Source organism: Muntiacus reevesi, chromosome 2 (assembly GCF_963930625.1).
Source record: "Muntiacus reevesi chromosome 2, mMunRee1.1, whole genome shotgun sequence".
Classification (NCBI taxonomy): domain Eukaryota; kingdom Metazoa; phylum Chordata; class Mammalia; order Artiodactyla; family Cervidae; genus Muntiacus; species Muntiacus reevesi.
This window is the reverse complement of record NC_089250.1, coordinates 71,807,636-71,827,620: the sequence shown is the minus strand read 5'-3', so window position 1 is coordinate 71,827,620 and position 19,985 is coordinate 71,807,636. Positions and strand designations below refer to the sequence as shown.

At 43.0% G+C, this 19,985-nt stretch overlaps 1 protein-coding gene across 1 annotated transcript in view; it reads right to left on the bottom strand.

Moving 5' to 3' along the window:
• The window catches only part of LOC136157194 (uncharacterized), a 112,119-nt gene that overhangs the window by 50,021 nt on the left and 42,113 nt on the right, over positions 1–19,985 (bottom strand). The window contains 2 exon segments of the mRNA XM_065919189.1: positions 669–732; positions 17,330–17,549. Coding sequence (XP_065775261.1) covers positions 669–732; positions 17,330–17,549 — 284 coding nt within the window.

Below are 19,985 nucleotides of genomic sequence, written 5' to 3'. Positions count from 1 at the left end.
TGCATCAAGTTTTTGGATGTGATTTCATGACTGGCAATCACATTTACAAGGAAATGAGGCGTTCCCAGCCTCTGTGACAGCATCCAGGCTGCCACGTTCCCAAGGCTCTCAAGGTGCTGGTGGGGTGGAGGATGAAGGTGAGGATGTAGTGATGAAGAAGATTACAGCAAGAGTCAGGAATTCACATCCCAGGCTCTACTTTTCCTGCAGTCATGAGGAGCTTTTCCCCCGCATTGTTTCCATCCTAACTTCAATATTTACGAACTGTATCCTATGGATGGGGAGCTGTGCAAAGTTCTAGGGACCAAGGGAAGATTTGTTCTCATGGTGCTTAGAGCCAACTGGATGAGGCAGGAGTAAATAAGTAGTCCTATGGGAGAGGAAAGAGGCAGATTTCTGCTGAGGAAGGTAGTGTTGAGAAGCAAGAGGGAAAGGCTGAATATTCTCAGAAGGAGCCAGAGCTCAGCCCTGACTGGGTGCTCCTTGGACTTCATCATCTCAGGGGAGCTCAGTTCCCATGGCCTCTGCAAAAGTAGAGGAACTTGCTGATTGAACCTCTGAAGCCCCAGACCTGGACACTTTGTATCTGGACAGGACCAAGGGTACATTTCTAGGACCTCATCCTAGAAATGAGCAACCACAGCGCTCTCAGGATCACAATGACCAACAAGAAGGAAGTGCCACAGTAGCACGGCAGACCTGCTCTCTGGCTGGCTTGCTTTCTCTTCCCATCTAAGAAAGGGGAGCATGAGAGTAAGCTCAGATTATCAGGATGGTGCTTCTAGGGCTGACCATTGCCCAAGCTGGCCCCTGGAGGACATGCTCAGCCCATGATTTCTAAGGATACTGCAACCCCTTCTTCCAGGAGACAGCAAGGAAAATAGTCACTGTGGGTGGTCTAGAGAAGTGTGTATGTGCCCTCCTATGCTCCACCTCTTTCCCCAGCCCTTCCCCTATTCCATGCTCTGCCTGCTGTCTTACCCAGGATAGGATAGTACCAGCAGGGGTCTTAATACAGCAAGGCCGCCACTGTAGTCTTCGTTCTTAACATTTTAGCTACCATGTACAAAAATCTGCCAGAAACTAGATGTGGCACTGTATTTGTGTCTGCTTAGTTTGGCCTCACAGGGACCCATGAATGGAGGCTCCAGGCAGATGTCAGGCCACAGGGCTATAGGGGTGGGAGGATCTCAGTGAAGTACAAAGATGGTCATCACAGCTGGGTCTAAAATGTAAAACACAGAAAATACCAGTTCCTTTGTGATAGAGTGTGGTATGGGTATGAATGTGAAAAGGCCATTTCATATACTGTTTTGCAGGACATTATTATTCATGTTGTTAGTTTCAGATCAACAGGATAATATTGTAAATAATTGCATATATTACTGATATTTATACATGAATTGGCATGTTTCCACTGATTAGCCGCAAATGGAACAAGAATAAAAGACACACATTAAGAATATTCTCCATATTTTGATCATAACTGGAGCTGGACAATGGTCCACCAGTTTATAATACTATGATCTGTACAAGTGTATAGTTGAAAGTCTCCACTATGAAAAACACAGTGTGAAGCTGTCATGGTTTAATGGAGAAGGGCATGGAAGAAAACCTCCTGCTATGTCTACTTTGTTTACACCATGGGCACTGGAATAAAGGAATATTAAAGGAATACAGACACTCTGACTTATACAAGAAGTATTAATTTGGTCTTCTAACCAGTCCCATTACCGATCTCCTAAAATGATTGAATTTCCTGAGATGACAGCATCAAGGGAGTCTTCTATGACGTGCAGGAGGTGACCAGCAAAGCTGCAGTCTAATCTTAGAAAGGAGGTTATTTGCCTGGGTAATGAACACCTGATTGGGAGGTTGAGTTTTTTATCTTTTTCTTAATTTATATATTTTTTCATCGTAGGTAGGATAATTACTTTACAGAATTTTGTTGTTTTTGTCAGTCATCAATATGAAGCAGCCATAGGTATGTTTTAATTCTCACCTTCTGCTTTTCCCTGTTTCCAAACCTCAAGGAGAGGCAAGGGTTAGAAGCGTGAATACATCACAAATGCCTAAAGATTTAGTGAATCCTGATTTGTGATGAAGTCTCAACAGAGCAAGTTGTTCACGTTATTCTAATGAACTGAGATCAATCCAAGCAACAGTATGGATACACACTTCAACATGGCTCACCTGGACAATTCGGCAGCCTGCCAGAGTCCTCCATCTCTGCCCTTAGCCCCCTAGAGGCCACTCTCCACACTACAGCCACAAGGATCCTCTCTCTCTCTCTCTTTTTTTTTTTCTTTCATTTATTTTTATTAGTTGGAGGCTAATTACTTTACAATATTGTAGTTGTTTTTGCAATACTGTAGTTGTTTTTGCAATACTGTAGTTGTTTTCGCAATACATTGACATGAATCAGTCATGGATTTACATGTGTTCCCCATCCTGACCCCCCACCTCCCACCTCCCTCCCTATCCGATCCCTCTGGGTCTTCCCAGTGCACCAGCCCTGAGCACTTGTCTCATTCATCCAACCTGGACTGGCGATCTGTTTCACACTTGATAATATACATGTTTTGATGCTATTCTCTCAGATCATCCCACCCTCGCCTTCTCCCATAGAGTCCAAAAGTTTGTTCTGAGGATCCTCTTTCAAAGTGAAACTTTACTCTGGACCTGGTTGCTGGTTTCATCCCCCCAGAATGCTGGCCAGAATGGTGTCCAGGAAAATATGTGAGGTTGCAGAAAGGCAGAGTCTGCTCATGTTTGTGGCCTTGCAAAAGGGCATCTATGGAAAGAAGGATGATGACAGATCTGTTTACATACCAGCAGATGGTAAGGACAGGCCAGAAGGAGTGGAGTGTGAAAATGAAGGATTTGGGGTCAGTCATGTACAACAGGTAATCTCCCCACCTTCCATTGCCTGTGCAGGCATGTCTACCGAGTCACCTCATATTGTCTGACTCTTTGACACCCCATGGACTGCAGCTCGCCAGGCTCCTCTGTCCTGCTTGTATCTGCTCATGGCAAATGGACAGTGACTTCAGTTCTCAAACTTGACTCTGTCTGTGTTCTCATGAAAACACAGAACATGATTCTACAAGTGGAATTTTGTCCAATATGGTCCTCAAGAAGCATCCCAGCAGCTACAGCAGTGCATGGCACGTGAAGCATAGTCTGTGAGTGGATGAGAGCAGATCAAAGGACTGCCAGGTGATCAGCAGTGTGTTAGGCCAGGTCCTCCTTTACAGCCTCGGTGCTCTCACATTAACCCTACTTACTTCAGAAGACAGGAATGACACAGGGAAGCTTCCTGCAACTGTTGTGGCAGCATCTCTGCTGGAACACACACTCTTTACTTGGAATTGGTCCAAAGAGATGTTGAACCGGGGAAAAGCATCTGCATCTGGGGCACAAACCCTGATATTCTGGGTAGAAATAAAACAAAGGGAGTGAGCAGAAGGAAAGTAGAGATATAAACACATCTCCAGAGCATGACCACCCACTGTCCCTCATCTGGTTTCACCAACAGGAGAGCTACATGCCAAAATAGACCTCAGGGGCTAGAGTGGATCTCAGGGACCTTGTAAGATTACTTACCACCCAACTACCCCAACCACAACTCGGGACTCTACACTAGTGGTTTTTGAAAGCGAGGAACTCTGGCCCTGGTGTTGGTCCAGATAGGAAGGTAGCTGATGAAGGTGATGTCATCCTGGGCTATAACTCTGTTTATGCACCAAAAAACAAGTAAGGGGAGGGGGCAGAGGGGAAACAGGGAGCTGAACCTGTATCCACAGCTGACCCGCAGTCATCCCTCATCTGGCTTCACAACAGGAGAGCTTTCTGCCTTAGTGGATATCAGAGGACCTTGGAGGAACACCAGTAGCACTTCGTTCCTCCTGCTCTCTGTGATGGGACCATAGGACCTCGGTTTGGGTACCAGCTCTGCATTTTCCTAATTTTGAGCCTGAGGATTTAAAACTGTCAGAATCCTGCATCTTCAGATATTCCATGAGACCCGTGCTGCCCACATCATGTGGTTTCTGTAGCAGCAATGGATGCAACAGGCATATATTCCTTCTCCCTAGAAGGCAAAGTCCTTTGCAGCAGTAATAATAACAATAATGAGTAATTACTCCAGGTAAAACTTAAATTCTTCACTGTAGCAGGACTTATCCTAGACACATGAAACATATAATTCATCTAATCCTAAAAGCCCTTAAAGAAAGGGAGCAAATGAATGACGTATCCTCGTGGGGCTCTCCTCTCAAGGGGGGAGCATTCTCTCAAACTTCCACAAGTCCCACCATTTCGCATGGTCCGCCTGCCTCGACCTCACATAAAATACTTCCATTCACATTACTCACTTGTCCTGGAGGGCATTTAAAATTGTGACCTGTCATGCGGGCTCTCAGGAAGTGTTGGTAAAAAGATAGCTTAGTCTTCCTTAACAATCTTATCAATCAACTATCATTATTCCTATATTAGAGATGAAGATACCAAAGTACAGCTACAGAAAAGTGACTTGCTGCAAGACAAACAGCTGAAAATCAGGAGGAAGACACTTGCCTGTTTTTCAAGTATCCCCAGATAATTTGATTTCATTAATACACAGACATACAAACACTACCTGGGCAAATCTACTTGATATTAACACAGACCATGCATCAAAGATTTTGGACATGACTTCATGAGTGTCAATCATATTTACAATAATATGAGGGGGTCCCAGCCTCTCTGGCAGCATTCAACCACATATCTAAGGCTTTCAAAGTGCTGGTGGGGTGGAGGTTGAAGGTGAGGATGTAGTGACAAGGATGATTACAGCAAGGGTCAGGAATTCACATTCCAGGCACTATTTTCATTGCATTCATGAAGAGCTTTTCTCCTGCATTGCTTCTATCCTTGCTTCAATATGCATGGACTGTATCCTTTCTTTCTGGAGCTGTGCAATGTTCTAAGGATAAAGAGAAGACTTGCTTTCATGGTGCCTAGAGCCAACGGATGAGACAGGATAAAGGAAGTAGTCCTGTGGGAGAGAAGAAAGAGGCAGATTTCTGCTGAGGAAGGTAGGGTTAAGAAGCAAGAGGGAAAGGCCTGAATATTATGACAAGCAGCCAGAGCTCAGCCCTGACTCGGTGTTCCTTGAACTTCAGCATCTCAGGGGAGCCCAGTTCCCATGGCCTCTGCAAAGTAGAGGAGCTTTCTGATTGAATTTCTCAAGCCACACATCTGGACATTGTGTATCTGGACAAGACCTAGACCATCCTAGAAATGAGTAACCACTATCCTCTCAGGATCACAATAATCAGCAGAAGGAAGTAAATTTTTGAAACCGAGCTGGGGGACTCAGTAGCACTACAGACCTGCTCTGTGGGGGTCCTGACTTACTCTTTGCATCTAAGAAAGGGGAGCACGAGAGTAAGCTCAAATTATCAAGATGGTGCTTCTAGGGCTGAACTTTTCCCAAGTTGGCCCCTAGAGGACATGCTCAACCAATAATTTCTAAGGATATGGCAGCCACCTCTCCCTGGAGGCAGTGAGGAAAACAGACACTGTGGGTGGTTTTGAGGAGTGTGTACCCTCCTGAGCTCCACCTCTTTCCCCAGCCCTTTCCCTCTCCTTACGCCCTGCCTGCTGTCTTACCCAGGATAGGATAGCACCAGCAGGGGTCTTAACATAGCTTGGCCCCCATTGCAGTCTTTGTTCTTAACATCTTATTCTACTTTTTTTTTTCCATTTATTTTTATTAGTTGGAGGCTAATTACTTTACAATATTGTAGTGGTTTTTGTCATACATTGACATGAATCAGCCATTGATTTACATGTGTTTCCCATCCCGATCCCCTCTCTCGCCTCCCTCCCCATCCCATCTGTTCTTAACATTTTAGCTACCATATACAAAAATCTACCAGAAACTGGGTGTGGCATTGTAGCTGTGTCTGCTTAGTTTGGCCTCACAGGGACTCATGAATGGAGGCTCCAGGCAGACGTCAGGCCACAGGGCTATAGGGGTGGGAGGATCTCAGTGAAATACAAAGATGGTCATCACAGCTGGGTCTAAAAGGTAAAATACAGAAAATACCAGTTTATTTGCAATAGAGAGTGGTATGGGTATGAATGTGAATAGGCCATTTCATATCCTGCTCTGTAGGATATTATTATTCATGTTGTTAGGCTTCAGATTGACAGGGTAATATTGTAAATATTGCATATCATTACTGAATTGGCATGTTTCCACTGATCAGCTGTAACTAGAACAAGAATAAAAGATACACAGTAAGAATATTCTCCATATGTTGATCATGACTGAAGCTGTACAATGGCCCACCAGTTTATAATACTCTGATTTATAGATGTATATAGTTAAAAGCTTTTGGTATAAAAAAGAAGTGTGAAGGCATCATAATTTAATGGAGGCAGGCATGGAAGAAAACCCCCCAAAATGTCTACTTTGCTTACATAATGGGCACTGGAATTAAGGAACCATTGATCCTGGAACTATGCTCCTAAAACGATTGAATTTCCTTAGCAATGACAGCACTAAGGGTCTTTTATGATGTGAGAAAGGTGAACAGCACAGCCTCAATCTAACCTTAGAATGGAGTTTGGTTGCATGGGTAACTAACACCTGATTTGGTGGTTGCTGCTGCTGCTGCTAAGTCACTTCAGTCGTGTCCGACTCTGTATGACCCCATACAGCCCACCAGGATCCCCCGTCCCTGGGATTCTCCAGGCAAGAACACTGGAGTGGGTTGCCATTTCCTCCTCCAATGCATGCAAGTGAAAATTGAAAGTGAAGTCGCTCAGTCGTGTCCATTTCTTCACAACCCCATGCACTGCAGCCTACCAGACTTCTCCGTCCATGAGATTTTCCAGGCAAGTGTACTGGAGTGGGTTGCCATTGCCTTCTCCGTTGGTGGTTGAGTTTATTTTCTTTTAATTTATATATTTTTTTGCTTGAAGAATAATTGCTTTATGGATTTTTGCTGTTTTCTGTCAAACATCAACATGAATCAGCCATAGGTATAGGTTTTAATTCTCACCTTCTGCTTTTCTCTGTCTCCAAAACTTAAGGAGAGGCTAGGCTTTGAAGGGTGACTACATTATAAATGGCTAAAGATTTAATGAATCCTGATTTGTGATGAAGCTGCCACAGAAATCTCAACAGAGTAAGTGATTCATGTTATTCTAATGTACCGAGTTCAATCCAGGCAACAATATGGACACACACTTCATCATGGCTCACCCGGACAATTCAGCAGCCCACCCAGGGGCCTCTGTCTCTGCCCTTCACCCACTAGAGGCCACCCTCCATGCTACAGCCACAAGGATCCTGTTTCAAAGGGAATCCTACCCCATAGCTCCCATGACCCATCCCTCAGTGACCCCCTAGCTTTCTAAGAGTCAAATTCTGATTCTTACAGTTCTATACCTGTCTTCATGACTTGTCCCCAGGTCCTCTCTGTCTCATCCCTTCCACTCCCCTGCCCCTCAACCCTCTCAGCCTCAGCCACTCTGGTCATGGGTGCTGCTCAAACACTCAGGCACTTTTTTGGAAGCATCTGCTCAAAACCTCCTTATCACAGAGCATTTCCCTGACCCTTGCCAGCCTCCTTTATCCCCATCTCTCTCTTTCTTCACAACGCTCATCATAACCTGGCATAGGATTCTCCCCAACTTTATTGTGTGTTCCCCTCATTTATTGTGTGTATATTATTTTACTATATTTGTTTATAGCTGTTTCCTACTTAAAGACTATGCTCTCAGAATCAAAAAGATGCATTTTGATAAGTGTTTCTCTAGTAAATGACTCTCCTGGTTCAGACTCATGCCAAGTGCACCATCATTGAAGAGAGTGGATAGAGTAAAATTCCTACTAGTCTCTATGATGATGAGGCCTGTCTATATAATTATGCGTGTAACTGTCATCTGTATCATTATAGGAAAATAAAATGTAGTCTGATAGGGGCACAAGGGGAAGGGCATTGATTCTTGACTAAGGTCGTACCAGCCTGGAGAAAGCAATTCTGGCCCCAAGAGCAAACTCAACAAAGTACTGCATTTCTTGCTCTGCCTGCCATTGCCTCTGAAGAGAAGACCCTCAGGTGTTACTCAACTCTCTGATTAATTTCATCACAGAGAAATTTTTTCACATGTTTTTTTGGATATGTCATGGGAAAATGTAAGCAGGTCAACAAGTCTTTCAGACGAAAATATTTTGATGGAAAATGGACACCACTGACCACAAAGGTGTGAAATCTTTGTACTCATAACTAGTAACCCTTTCAAAAATCTCTAGAAACTTGGTGCCACTGCTCTCATGTAAAAGTTGCAGATGGCAATGTCCCAGGATACACAGCATGTAGGTGGTAGGATGAGGACAAGACACATTCTGTTACAACCCGTTTAATCAAGTCCCTGATTCTGTCAGGAATTCTGAAAATGTAGAGAACTGCTGAGGGATCTGAGTGTCTGTTCAACATATTATAGTCCCCTGTCCCTGAATCTCACCCCAGACACAAATGGAAGAAAACAGTGAGTCTGGGTTTTGTCCCTGACAACAAACATGTGGGGTCTCTGCCAAAAGCAACTAGTTCCCCCACACCCACTGGGCATCCAGCAGTCTATTCACTTTTGACACTAAATCTGCAGAGATGACCCCGACCCCACAGGATGACGGCTCCATCCTTGAGGTCAGCTCACGCTTCCAGTGTTGATCATGAGCCCTGGCTGGGGTCACTTACACCCGTGACCAACTGACTGTTAATTCAGATATTCTTTGACCCAACTCCCATGTTCAAGAAGTTATCACAACCACTCACAGAACTGGAGAACATTTACATATGGTCCCCTCTTATTATAAAAAATAAAACTCCGAGACAGCAAAAGGGAGGAGAAGCATAAGGCAAAGAGGGAGTAGGAAATTCTGAGCATCCATGCCATTTCAGGACACTTCTGCCTTACAAACCATTTATGTTATCACCTCTCTGAAGCTCTCTGAATGCAGTGTACATGGATTTTAATTAAGGGTTTGAGGTAGGCAATTTTATTGAATAGTTGGCCATTGTTGATGGAACTCAGTATCCATTCTCTCTTCCCCAGAGGGTCTAGGGGCTGATAATTCTAACCCTCTAATCATATGATGGCATATCCTGGAGTCCAGGTGCACTCAGATACTATCTAAGGTCTCATCCTTCACAGATTTCAGCACTTAGAGAAAGACAATAAATTCCAAGAGTTTCTGGAGTCCTGGGGCATGAACCAGGACAAGGATCAAATATGGGTCTTTTTACTATTCTAAAGTGGCATTTAGGAACAAGGTAGAGACTAGAAATTGACAGTCTCAGAGATGAAGCTCATGATTTTGTAAAATGAGGTGGGATAATTTTATTAAAAGCAGACCACATGAAGTTTTGGCCACAGCAATCAGAGCAGAAAAAGAAGTAAAAGGAACCCAGATAGGAAAAGAAGAAGTGAAACTCTCGCTGTTTGCAGATGACATGATCCTCTACATAGCAAACCCTAAAGATTCTACCAGAAAATTACTAGAGCTAATCAACGAATATAGTAAAGTTGCAGGATATAAAATTAATACACAGAAATCCCTTGCATTTCTATACACTAACAATGAGAAAACAGAAAGAGAAATTAAGGAAACAATACCATTCACCATTGCAACAAAAAGAATAAAATACTTAGGAGTATATCTACCTAAAGAAACAAAAGACCTGTACATAGAAAACTATAAAACACTGATAAAAGAAATCAAAGAGGACACAAACAGATGGAGAAACATACCGTGTTCATGGATTGGAAGAATCAATATTGTCAAAATGGCTATTCTACCCAAAGCAATCTATAGATTCAATGCAATCCCTATCAAGCTACCAACGGTATTTTTCACAGAACTAGAACAAATAATTTCACAATTTGTATGGAAATACAGAAAACCACGAATAGCCAAAGTAATCTTGAGAAAGAAGAATGGAACTGGAGGAATCACCCTCCCTGACTTCAGACTCTACTACAAAGCCACAGTCATCAAGACAGTATGGTACTGGCACAAAGACAGAAATATAGATCAATGGAACAGAATAGAAAGCCCAGAGATAAATCCACGAACCTATGGACACCTTATCTTTGACAAAGGAGGCAAGGATATACAATGGAAAAAAGACAACCTCTTTAACAAGTGGTGCTGGGAAAACTGGTTAACCACTTGTAAAAGAATGAAACTAGAACACTTTCTAACACCATACACAAAAATAAACTCAAAATGGATTAAAGATCTAAATGTAAGACCAGAAACTATAAAACTCCTAGAGGAGAACATAGGCAAAACACTCTCTGACATAAATCTCAGCAGGATCCTCTATGACCCACCTCCCAGAATATTGGAAATAAAAGCAAAACTAAACAAATGGGACCTAATGAAACTTAAAAGCTTTTGCACTACAAAGGAAACTATAAGTAAGGTGAAAAGACAGCCCTCAGATTGGGAGAAAATAATAGCAAATGAAGAAACAGACAAAGGACTAATCTCAAAAATATACAAGCAACTCCTGAAGCTCAATTCCAGAAAAATAAATGACCCAATCAAAAAATGGGCCAAAGAACTAAACAGACATTTCTCCAAAGAAGACATACAGATGACTAACAAACACATGAAAAGATGCTCAACATCACTCATTATTAGAGAAATGCAAATCAAAACCACAATGAGATACCATTACACGCCAGTCAGGATGGCTGCTATCCAAAAGTCTACAAGCAATAAATGCTGGAGAGGGTGTGGAGAAAAGGGAACCCTCTTACACTGTTGGTGGGAATGCAAACTAGTACAGCCACTATGGAAAACAGTGTGGAGATTTCTTAAAAAACTGGAAATAGAACTGCCATATGACCCAGCAATACCACTTCTGGGCATACACACCGAGGAAACCAGATCTGAAAGAGACACGTGCACCCCAATGTTCATCGCAGCACTGTTTATAATAGCCAGGACATGGAAGCAGCCTAGATGCCCATCCGCAGATGAATGGATAAGGAAGCTGTGGTACATATACACCATGGAATATTACTCAGCTGTTAAAAAGAATTCATTTGAATCAGTTCTAATGAGATGGATGAAACTGGAGCCCATTATACAGAGTGAAGTAAGCCAGAAAGATAAAGAACATTACAGCATACTAACACATATATACGGAATTTAGAAAGATGGTAATGATAACCCTATATGCAAAACAGAAAAAGAAACACAGAAGTACAGAACAGACTTTTGAACTCCGTGGGAGAAGGTGAGGGTGGGATGTTTCAAAAGAACAGCATGTATATTATCTATGGTGAATCAGATCACTAGCCCAGGTGGGATGCATGAGACGAGTGCTCGGGCCTGGTGCACTGGGAGGACCCAGAGGAGTCGGGTGGAGAGGGAGGTGGGAGGGGGGATCGGGATGGGGAATACGTGTAACTCAATGGCTGATTCGTGTCAATGTATGACAAAACCCACTGAAATGTTGTGAAGTAATTGGCCTCCAACTAATAAAATAAAATTAAAAAAAAAAAAAAAAAAACCAGATTTCTCCAGTAAAAAAAAAAAAAAAAAAAAAAAAAAAGCAGACCACATGCTTTTTGAGAATCAATCTCACTCTTTGAGAATCAAGTAAATCTTGATTCACTTGAGAATCAAGAAGTGTCCCTGGAGTTCAACAGCTCACTTCCCAGAAGAAATCCAGAGAGGGCTTGCAGCATCCACCACACCCCTCTTCCCACGCCTTCCATGCACTCACCCTCTTTCCCTCCAGTCTGCAGAGAAGTGAGCTAGGACTTACTCTGGACCTGGTTGCTGGTTTCACTCCCTGAGATTCCAGCCACTAGGGTACCCTGGAGTATGAGCAGGACTGCAGAAAGGTCAATTCTGCTCATGTTTTTTGCCTTGAAAAGGGCATCTATGGAAAGACGGATGCTGACAGATCTGTGTACACCCCAGCAGATGGGTAAGGACAGGCCAGAAGGAGTGGAGTGTGGAGATGGAGGATTTGGGGTCAGTCATGTACAATGTGCAATCTCTCCACCTTCCATTGTCCTGCTTCTGCCTGTGTGTGTCTGTCTGCTCAGTCACTCAGTCTGTTCTGACTCTTTGAGGTTCCATGGACTGTAGCCCACCAGGCTCCTCTGTCTTGCTCGTGTCTGCTCAGGGCAAATAACCAGTGGCTTCCGTCCTCAAACTTGACTCTGTGGTCATGAAAACACAGAATGTGATTCTACAAGTGGAATCTTGTCCAGTGTGCTCCTCAAGAAGCATCCCAGCACCTAGAGCACTGAATGGCACCTGAAGGATGGTCCATGAGTGGATGAGAGCAGATCAAAGACTGCTGGGTGATTAGCAGTGTGTTAGCCCAGGTCCTCCTTTACAGCCTCATTCAGGGGTCTTCACACCTACATGTCAGCACTCCCCCTCTCACATTAACCCCACCTACTTCAGAAGACAGGTGTGACACAGGTAATTTCCTACAACCATTGTAGCAGCATCTCTACTGGAACACGTAAGCTCTTGACCTGGCGGTGGTCCAAAGAGATGTTGAGCCGGGGAAGAACATCTCCATCTGCGGCCTGATATTCTGGATAGAAAAAAAGTAAAGAAAGTGAGCAAAAGGGAAGTAGAGACAAAAACACATCTCTAGAGCAAGACCACCCACTGCCCCTCACCTGGTTTCACCAACAGGAGATCTACCTGCCAGAGTGGACCTCGGGGCCTAGAGTGGATCTCAGGGACTTTGGAAGATTACCTACCACCCATCTACCCCCACCACAACTCTGGACTCTTCACTAGTGGTTTTTGGAACAGAGGAACTCAGTTTGAGTTTCAGTTCTGCCATTTCCTAGCTATGTGATCAGGGGCAGAAATTTACGCTCTTCTTCACTTGTAGCATGATATCATGTTGCTCACGTCATGAGGCTGTTCTGAATCATTGGAGACCATAGACATATATTCTTCTCCCTGCAAAGTCAAAGTCCTTTGAAATACTAATAATAATGAGTAATTATTGTGATTAACACTTAATGGCATTGACCAAAGAGTCACACAAAGACAATTGACCTGGGTGAGGTCAATCACTGAAGCAAGAGGGCTTTCAGTTAGCTCTGAGGAAGGACACCTAATTGGAATTGGGACTATGACTCCGCTCTGGCACTGCGCCAGTTACTTGAGGGGGAACTTCTAGAAGATGACATAACTACAGTCGAGATTATTTGTTCCTTTCTTACTACAGTCCATAGCACATTTAAAGAGCAGTCAGTAGTGGAGGAATCTAATACCTGACGTGCTTCTAGACAATTTGTTTTGGTGTTCAATGCCATTGGTAGGGTAATCAACATGGTTTTTAAAAGTATGTAAATCTAGTAGAGAGGGAGGTGGGAAGGGGGATCGGGATGGGGAATACATGTAAATCCATGGCTGATTTATGTCAATGTATGACAAAAATCACTACAATATTATAAAGTAATTAGCCTCCAACTAATAAAAATAAATGGGAAAAAAAAGGTCAAAAAGATTTTTTTAAAAGTATACAAATCTGGGAATTTCTTCATATAGATATCACCATCTTCTTTCATTAAAACCATAAGTAAAATCTGTGTCTCGGGGAGATGAAATGATTTATCAAAGACCAGAAAATATAGTGAGTTACTGAAGCTAACCTTTCTCATTAATATCAAGTCATTTTCATTGCACTGTTATCAACCAAAAATTATTAAAAATTAGATAACATATATTTATACTACTACTGGGACTTCCCTGGTGGCTCAGAGGGTAAAGCATCTGCCTTCAGTGCAGGAGACCTGGGTTCGATCCCTAAGTGGGGAAGATCCCCTGGAGAAGGAAATGGCAACCCACTCCAGTATTCTTGCCTGGAAAACCCCATGGATGGGAAAAGCCTGGTGAACTACAGTCCATGGACTCACAGAAAGTCAGACACGACTGAGTGACTTCACTTCACATACTACTACTATCACTATTGCCACATCTGACCTTCATTAATGGTTTCTCAGGCAGTCTTGGACAAAGAATTTAACAAATACATCTCTTTCATTCTCATCAATACTCTATGAGATTGATAGAGAAAGAAAATCAACCTCTGAGTTCTAAGACCTGATCTGGTACCACAATGGCCCTTATGTTCTTCTGCTCAAGATAAACATTTTACAAAGCTTCATTCTGGTTTGGTGAAAGATCTAGACAAAAATAGGACATTGGATAACCATGTCTTAGCCCTGAACAAAAGAGCTACATTACACAAACTACCTATATGACCTAATACCTTCCTATCTTGAGTGACAGCTTTTCTTGAACAGGTACAGATCTAAACTTTACCTAGTCTTCCCTTCTTAGAGTTAAAATTAAGATACCAATCATATAACCCTATATGCAAGACAGCAAAAGAGATAAAGATGTATAGAACAGTCTTTTGGACTCCATGGGAGAAGGCGAGGGTGGGATGACTTGGGAGAATGGCATTGAAACATGTATATTATCATATGAGAAATGGATCACCAGTCGAGGCTCAATGCATGGGACAGGGTGCTTGGGGCTGGTGCACTGGGATGACCCAGAGGGATGGGATAGGGAAGGAGGTGGGAGAGGGGGTCAGGATGGGGAACACACGTAAATCCGTGGTTGATTCATGTCAATGTATGGCAAAAACCTCTACAATATTGTAAAGTAATTAGCCTCCAATTAAAATGAATAATTTTTTTAAAATAAATAAAATAAAATATAAAATCAAAATAAATAAATTAATGTTTTACATATTTTGCTCAAAAAAAAAAACAAGATACCAATCAGAGAACTACCCCACTTCCTAAACATCATCCTTCCAGAGCAAAGCCATCTTCCTGATACCTTCCCCGAATTCAAATCACAGAAGCCCACATCTTGTAAGTTCCTTCAAATATTGTCTTAATATGATAGCACACTGTTTTCCAAGATGATTCTTGTTCTTTGCTGCTGTGAGTAGTAAATAAATCCAATGAGTTCAACTAGAAACAGGACTATTTCTAGTGGTCACTGGCTAGAAACATGAACAAGTACCAGCCTTATCCTTATTTTATAACTAAAGAACGCAAAGTTCAGAGATGTTGAGAATTTGCCTAAGACTGGAAAGATATAAAAAACAACACCAGCACCCTATGTTTTCTCATCTATTTAAGTAATATACTTGCTTCAGTCCCCATGGTAAACTTTACTTATTTGTAGTGACACAGATACTGTTTCCAAAGTTGCCTCCATTCTAAATCTTCCCAGAAACAGAACAGGAAAGCATCATCAAAGTCCTTCTGCTTGGGAAAGTGGGGACCTACATGTTAGGAAATGAATACAGCAGCTAAGAGCCATCTCTCTGACTGCATTTCCTCCCTTGAAGGATTCTTAGCATGATTAACAGAATAATGCAAGCAAAATGCTCACACAGACTGGGACACTAAATGAGACTTGCCCTTCTTGACCAGAACTAAAAACGCCTCCCCAAATGTGACATCAGAGAACAGGATTCCTTAAAAATTGAACAACTGAGCCCCAAGCCCTTGCTCCTTCTGAGAGTCCAGGAGAACAACCTGGCCTCGAATTTGAACTGAACTGAGAAGTAAGAAATGAAGTTTTCATGTGCAGGTGTGTGCCTCCCAGGATTCTGTGTAGCTTGGGGTGACTACTGAGATGATGATGCTGTAACGGGTTTGCTTCCTATACCTGGTAGGGCACAGTCTCTGGACAGGAAAAAGGGAGGTGCCCACTCCTCTGCAGAACAGTGAGAAGGATCACCATTTCCAGGGACTCTGCTGGTTAAGGTGTTTTTTTCTTTCCATTTATTTTTATTAGTTGGAGGTTAATTACTTTACAATATTGTAGTGGTTTTTGCCATACATTGACATGAATCAGCCATGGATTTACATGTATTCCCCATCCCAATCCCCCCTCCCACCTCCCTCTCCACCCGATCCCTCTGGGTCTTCCCAGTGCACCAGCCCCGAGCACTTGTCTCATGCATCCAACGTAGGCTGGTGATCTGTTTCACCCTTGATAGTATACTTGTTTCAATGCTGTTCTCTTGAAACATCCCACTCTCACCTTCTCCCACAGAGTCCAAAAGTCTGTTCTGTACATATGTGTCTCTTTTCCTGTTTTGCACATACAGTTATCGTTACCATCTTTCTAAATTCCATATATATGTGTTAGTATACTTTGGTTAAGTTTTGTGGTTGCAAACAACAGACACCACTTCAGTCAGTTTAATTTTTAATATGCATTTATTGAAATATAAGCCACAATGTTTGAAGCTACAGAAAGGAAAATCACAGCATCATTGTGGGGTCAAAAAGCTTCTTTATCCAAAACCCTTCTCTCATTACTGACAATGAGAACTGAATGCTGGAAATTCCTCTTGGCCACCCAGAAGGAGAGCAGTGATTGTGGGGACAGGTTGAAAGTGAGGATGCCGTGAGGAAGGAGGTAAAAACAAAACTCCTGTGTTACACCACAGCCTTGTACTTAATCTGGTCATGAGGAATGCGCTCTTACATTCCTTCCTTCTTTCCTCAAATAATTATAAACTGTCTCATTGGTGTCAGGAACTGTGTGAAGTGCTAGGGGTACACAGGAGACATCCTCTCATTGTCCTGAGAGCCAGCTGGATGAGATGGAAATAGATGTGTTGACCAATAGAGGAAAGGAAATAGGCAGGTTCTGCTGAGGAGGGTAGGAGAGAGAAGTACTGTGAGAAGACTGAACTGTTTCGGAAGCAGCCACAGCCCAGCCCTGCAGGGGTCATCCTTGGCCTTCAAAATTTCAGGGACCACTCTTCACATGCCCTCTGCAAAAAGAAAGGAACTTGTTGAGTGACATCATTGTGGTCCCAGACCTGGACACCGGTCATCTTGACAGAGCCTAGACTTTCCAAAAAATATGGAACTGTAGTGCCCATGACCCAAATGACCTACAAGGAGGAAGTGAGTTTTCCAAGCCTACGTGGGGCACTCAGGAGCACCACAGACCTGTCCTGGAGGGTGACTGAATCATTGTTCCCAACTGAGAAAGAGGAGCATGTGATCAGGCTGAGAGGACCACAAAGAGGCATCAGGGGTTGACCATCTGCCCTTCTCTCCCTGGAGAACTCGCTCAGTGTATGGTTTCACAGGACACTGCCGCCTCTCCTTCTGGCAGCAGCAAGGAGGAGGACACTGTGCAGGGTGAATGGTGTGTGGCCCCCTGAGCCCCACCTCTTTGCCCAGCCCTTCCCCTCCTCCTGTTCCCTGCGCCCTGTCTTACCCCTGGGTCTCCTCCAGTGGGCAGAAGGTCTTCATGCAGTCGGGACAGCAGGACTTTAAGCAGTCCTCTATCGCGTTGAAGTTGTTTTTGCTCCCTTCACAGCCACTATAAACGAACGACTCGCAGCACCCGGTCTTGGCGTTGTAGAAGTACCTGGCTGTCTTGTTCTTACAGGAACCAGCTAACTTAGGCTCCAGGCAGAAGGCAGGCTGAGAATCTGCTGGAATGAGAGGGGCAACGGTTCGGTTATAAGGATGGTCATCACTGCTCTGTAGAAGGCCAACAGCTAGAACCTCCAGTTTGTTTGGAATGGAGAATGTTAGGGTTGTGGGGGATGGTCAAATTGAAATGCCCATTTGAAAACCTCCTTTCCTTTCTGGGACAGAATTATGAAGGTGGCTAAGCGTGATATGTTATAGTAATCATGTACAAATGTATATTTCCTCATGAAGTATTTTAAGAAAAATTGGTACAATGCCTTTGAATAGCCTTAAAACTTTTGAAAGACTTCCGAGGTGGTTCAGTGGTTAAGAATTCACCTTCCAACGAAGGATTCATATCTCCAATCCCTTATAAAGAAATTAAAGTCCCAAATGCTGTAGGCACAGAGTCGACAGGCCATAACTACTGAGTCTGGGACCCACAAATAAGAACCAACCCACACAGACAAATACATAAATGCTAAAAAAAAAAAAAAAAAAAAAAAAAAAAAAAAACCACAGCAAAAAGAGGACATAGGTAAAAATTAATCCCTATATGTCAATAATTAATGGGCCTGGATAACAGAGTTTTATAAGATTATTAATATTCTCTTTACTTAAGTGTGTGGTAAAAACTTTTCACCATTAATAGCAATGGTGAAGGAATCATGCTATAATGGGGAAAGGCATGAAGAAAACGTAACACTGTGTTTATTTCGGTTACCTCACAGGGATTCTATAAAATGAATATTGATACTAATGATACTGTGATTCTATGAAGAAATATACATATTTCTTTTTTCATCATTTTCCTGACACTGTTTCTAAAAATCTTGGTATTTCTTATATGATGAGAACAGTAAAGGTGTCTTTTGGTATGTGAAGTTGGTGAGTTTGGAAATACCCTCATAAGCCCATAATGGGCTCTGATATTGCACCAGAAAGGACTGCCTACAGGAGGGTGAAAACTTTCATTCCCACCCTTCCGCATGGTCTTTCTTCCACAATCTCCTTGCCTTCCCTCAACCTCAAGGAGTTTAATGAAACTGTCTGTTGAACAATCCCCAATGGCTAATGATTTAATGCATCATGACTGGGTAATGAAGCCTCCATAGAAACCTCAACAGAGCAAGACATTCATGTTATTCGAGAGACCTGGGATCCACCCAGGGAACGTGGATAGGGATACACACATGAATACACACCCCATGTAGACCGCTGCAGCAGCCTGCTCACTGGGGCGCTGTCTCTGCTCCTCGCCCCCTAGAGGACACTCTGTGCACTGCAGCCTCAGGGATTCTGCTATTATTCATTAAGTCCTATCCCACGGCTCCCTGGAGACCAATTCCTCAGGGAGTCCCCTTTTCTCTGAGAGTGAAATTCTGGTTCTTAAAGAGTCCTGCAGGGCTCCTCGCGATCTGCTCCCATGGCCTCTATGCCTCATCCGTTTCCACTTCCTTCCCCTCACCTAAACCAGCTCAGCTCCAGCCGCCCTGGTCCTGGCTCCTGCTCAAACACAGCAGAAACGAGTAACCAGGCACGTTACTTCTGCAGTTCTGCTCCGTACCTCCTTACCACAGAGGGTTTCCCTGACCCTTTAGAGAAAAAACGCAGCATCCTTTCTCTGCTCCACTCTCTACCTTCAAGAAACTGATAGCCTACCGTACGATTTCACCCTTTGCTATTTTTAAGTCTCCCTCCTAGAAGGCAATTTATTTTGCCATATGTTTTTGAGAGCTGTGTCCCCAAGAACACTGCTTTGTAGGGACTTCCTAACTCCTATTTTCATCCTCTCCACAAGTGCAAGGTCATCAAATAGAATGGGTATAGTTGAATTTCTTTTAGTACAAAATCACCTTGATGATGGGGCACATCAACACAAGGTCAACCTCCCTCTAACGTTCAATCTGCTGAGAGGATAATAAAATAATGTGTCCTGGTGATCTTTAACCCCGAAACCTCTGAACCCAAATACTTATGGATATTTATGGAAGTTTTCAATAAACAACCATATTGACTGAATTAGCCACTATTGCTGATTAATCATAAGTTTACAGCCTACACCTGAGGGTTCCTGGGTTGCTTTCCCTGAGTGCTCTCATGACCTAGCAAAGAAAGTAAATGCCAAGAGTTTCAGAGACCTGGGCAATGAACCAGGACAAGGGTCAAATATGGATCAAATATGAACAATAAACTCATAGTCAAAAGAGAACAAAGGAAAGGGTCTGGAGACTATTCATATTGTCTCAGCCTTGATCCCATGAGCCAAACCACGCAAGCACCATGTTTCTTGAGCTCCTGCAGTTGCTGCTCAGTGGTCTCAGGTCTTTCTGATTATTCTAATAATAAAGGAATAATCATTATTTGACACCTCAATATGTTTTCTTGTCCAGAGGAAGTCAAAGGATAAAGTTCTTCAGATTAACATGTTGGTGGATAATGGACAAAACTGGTCA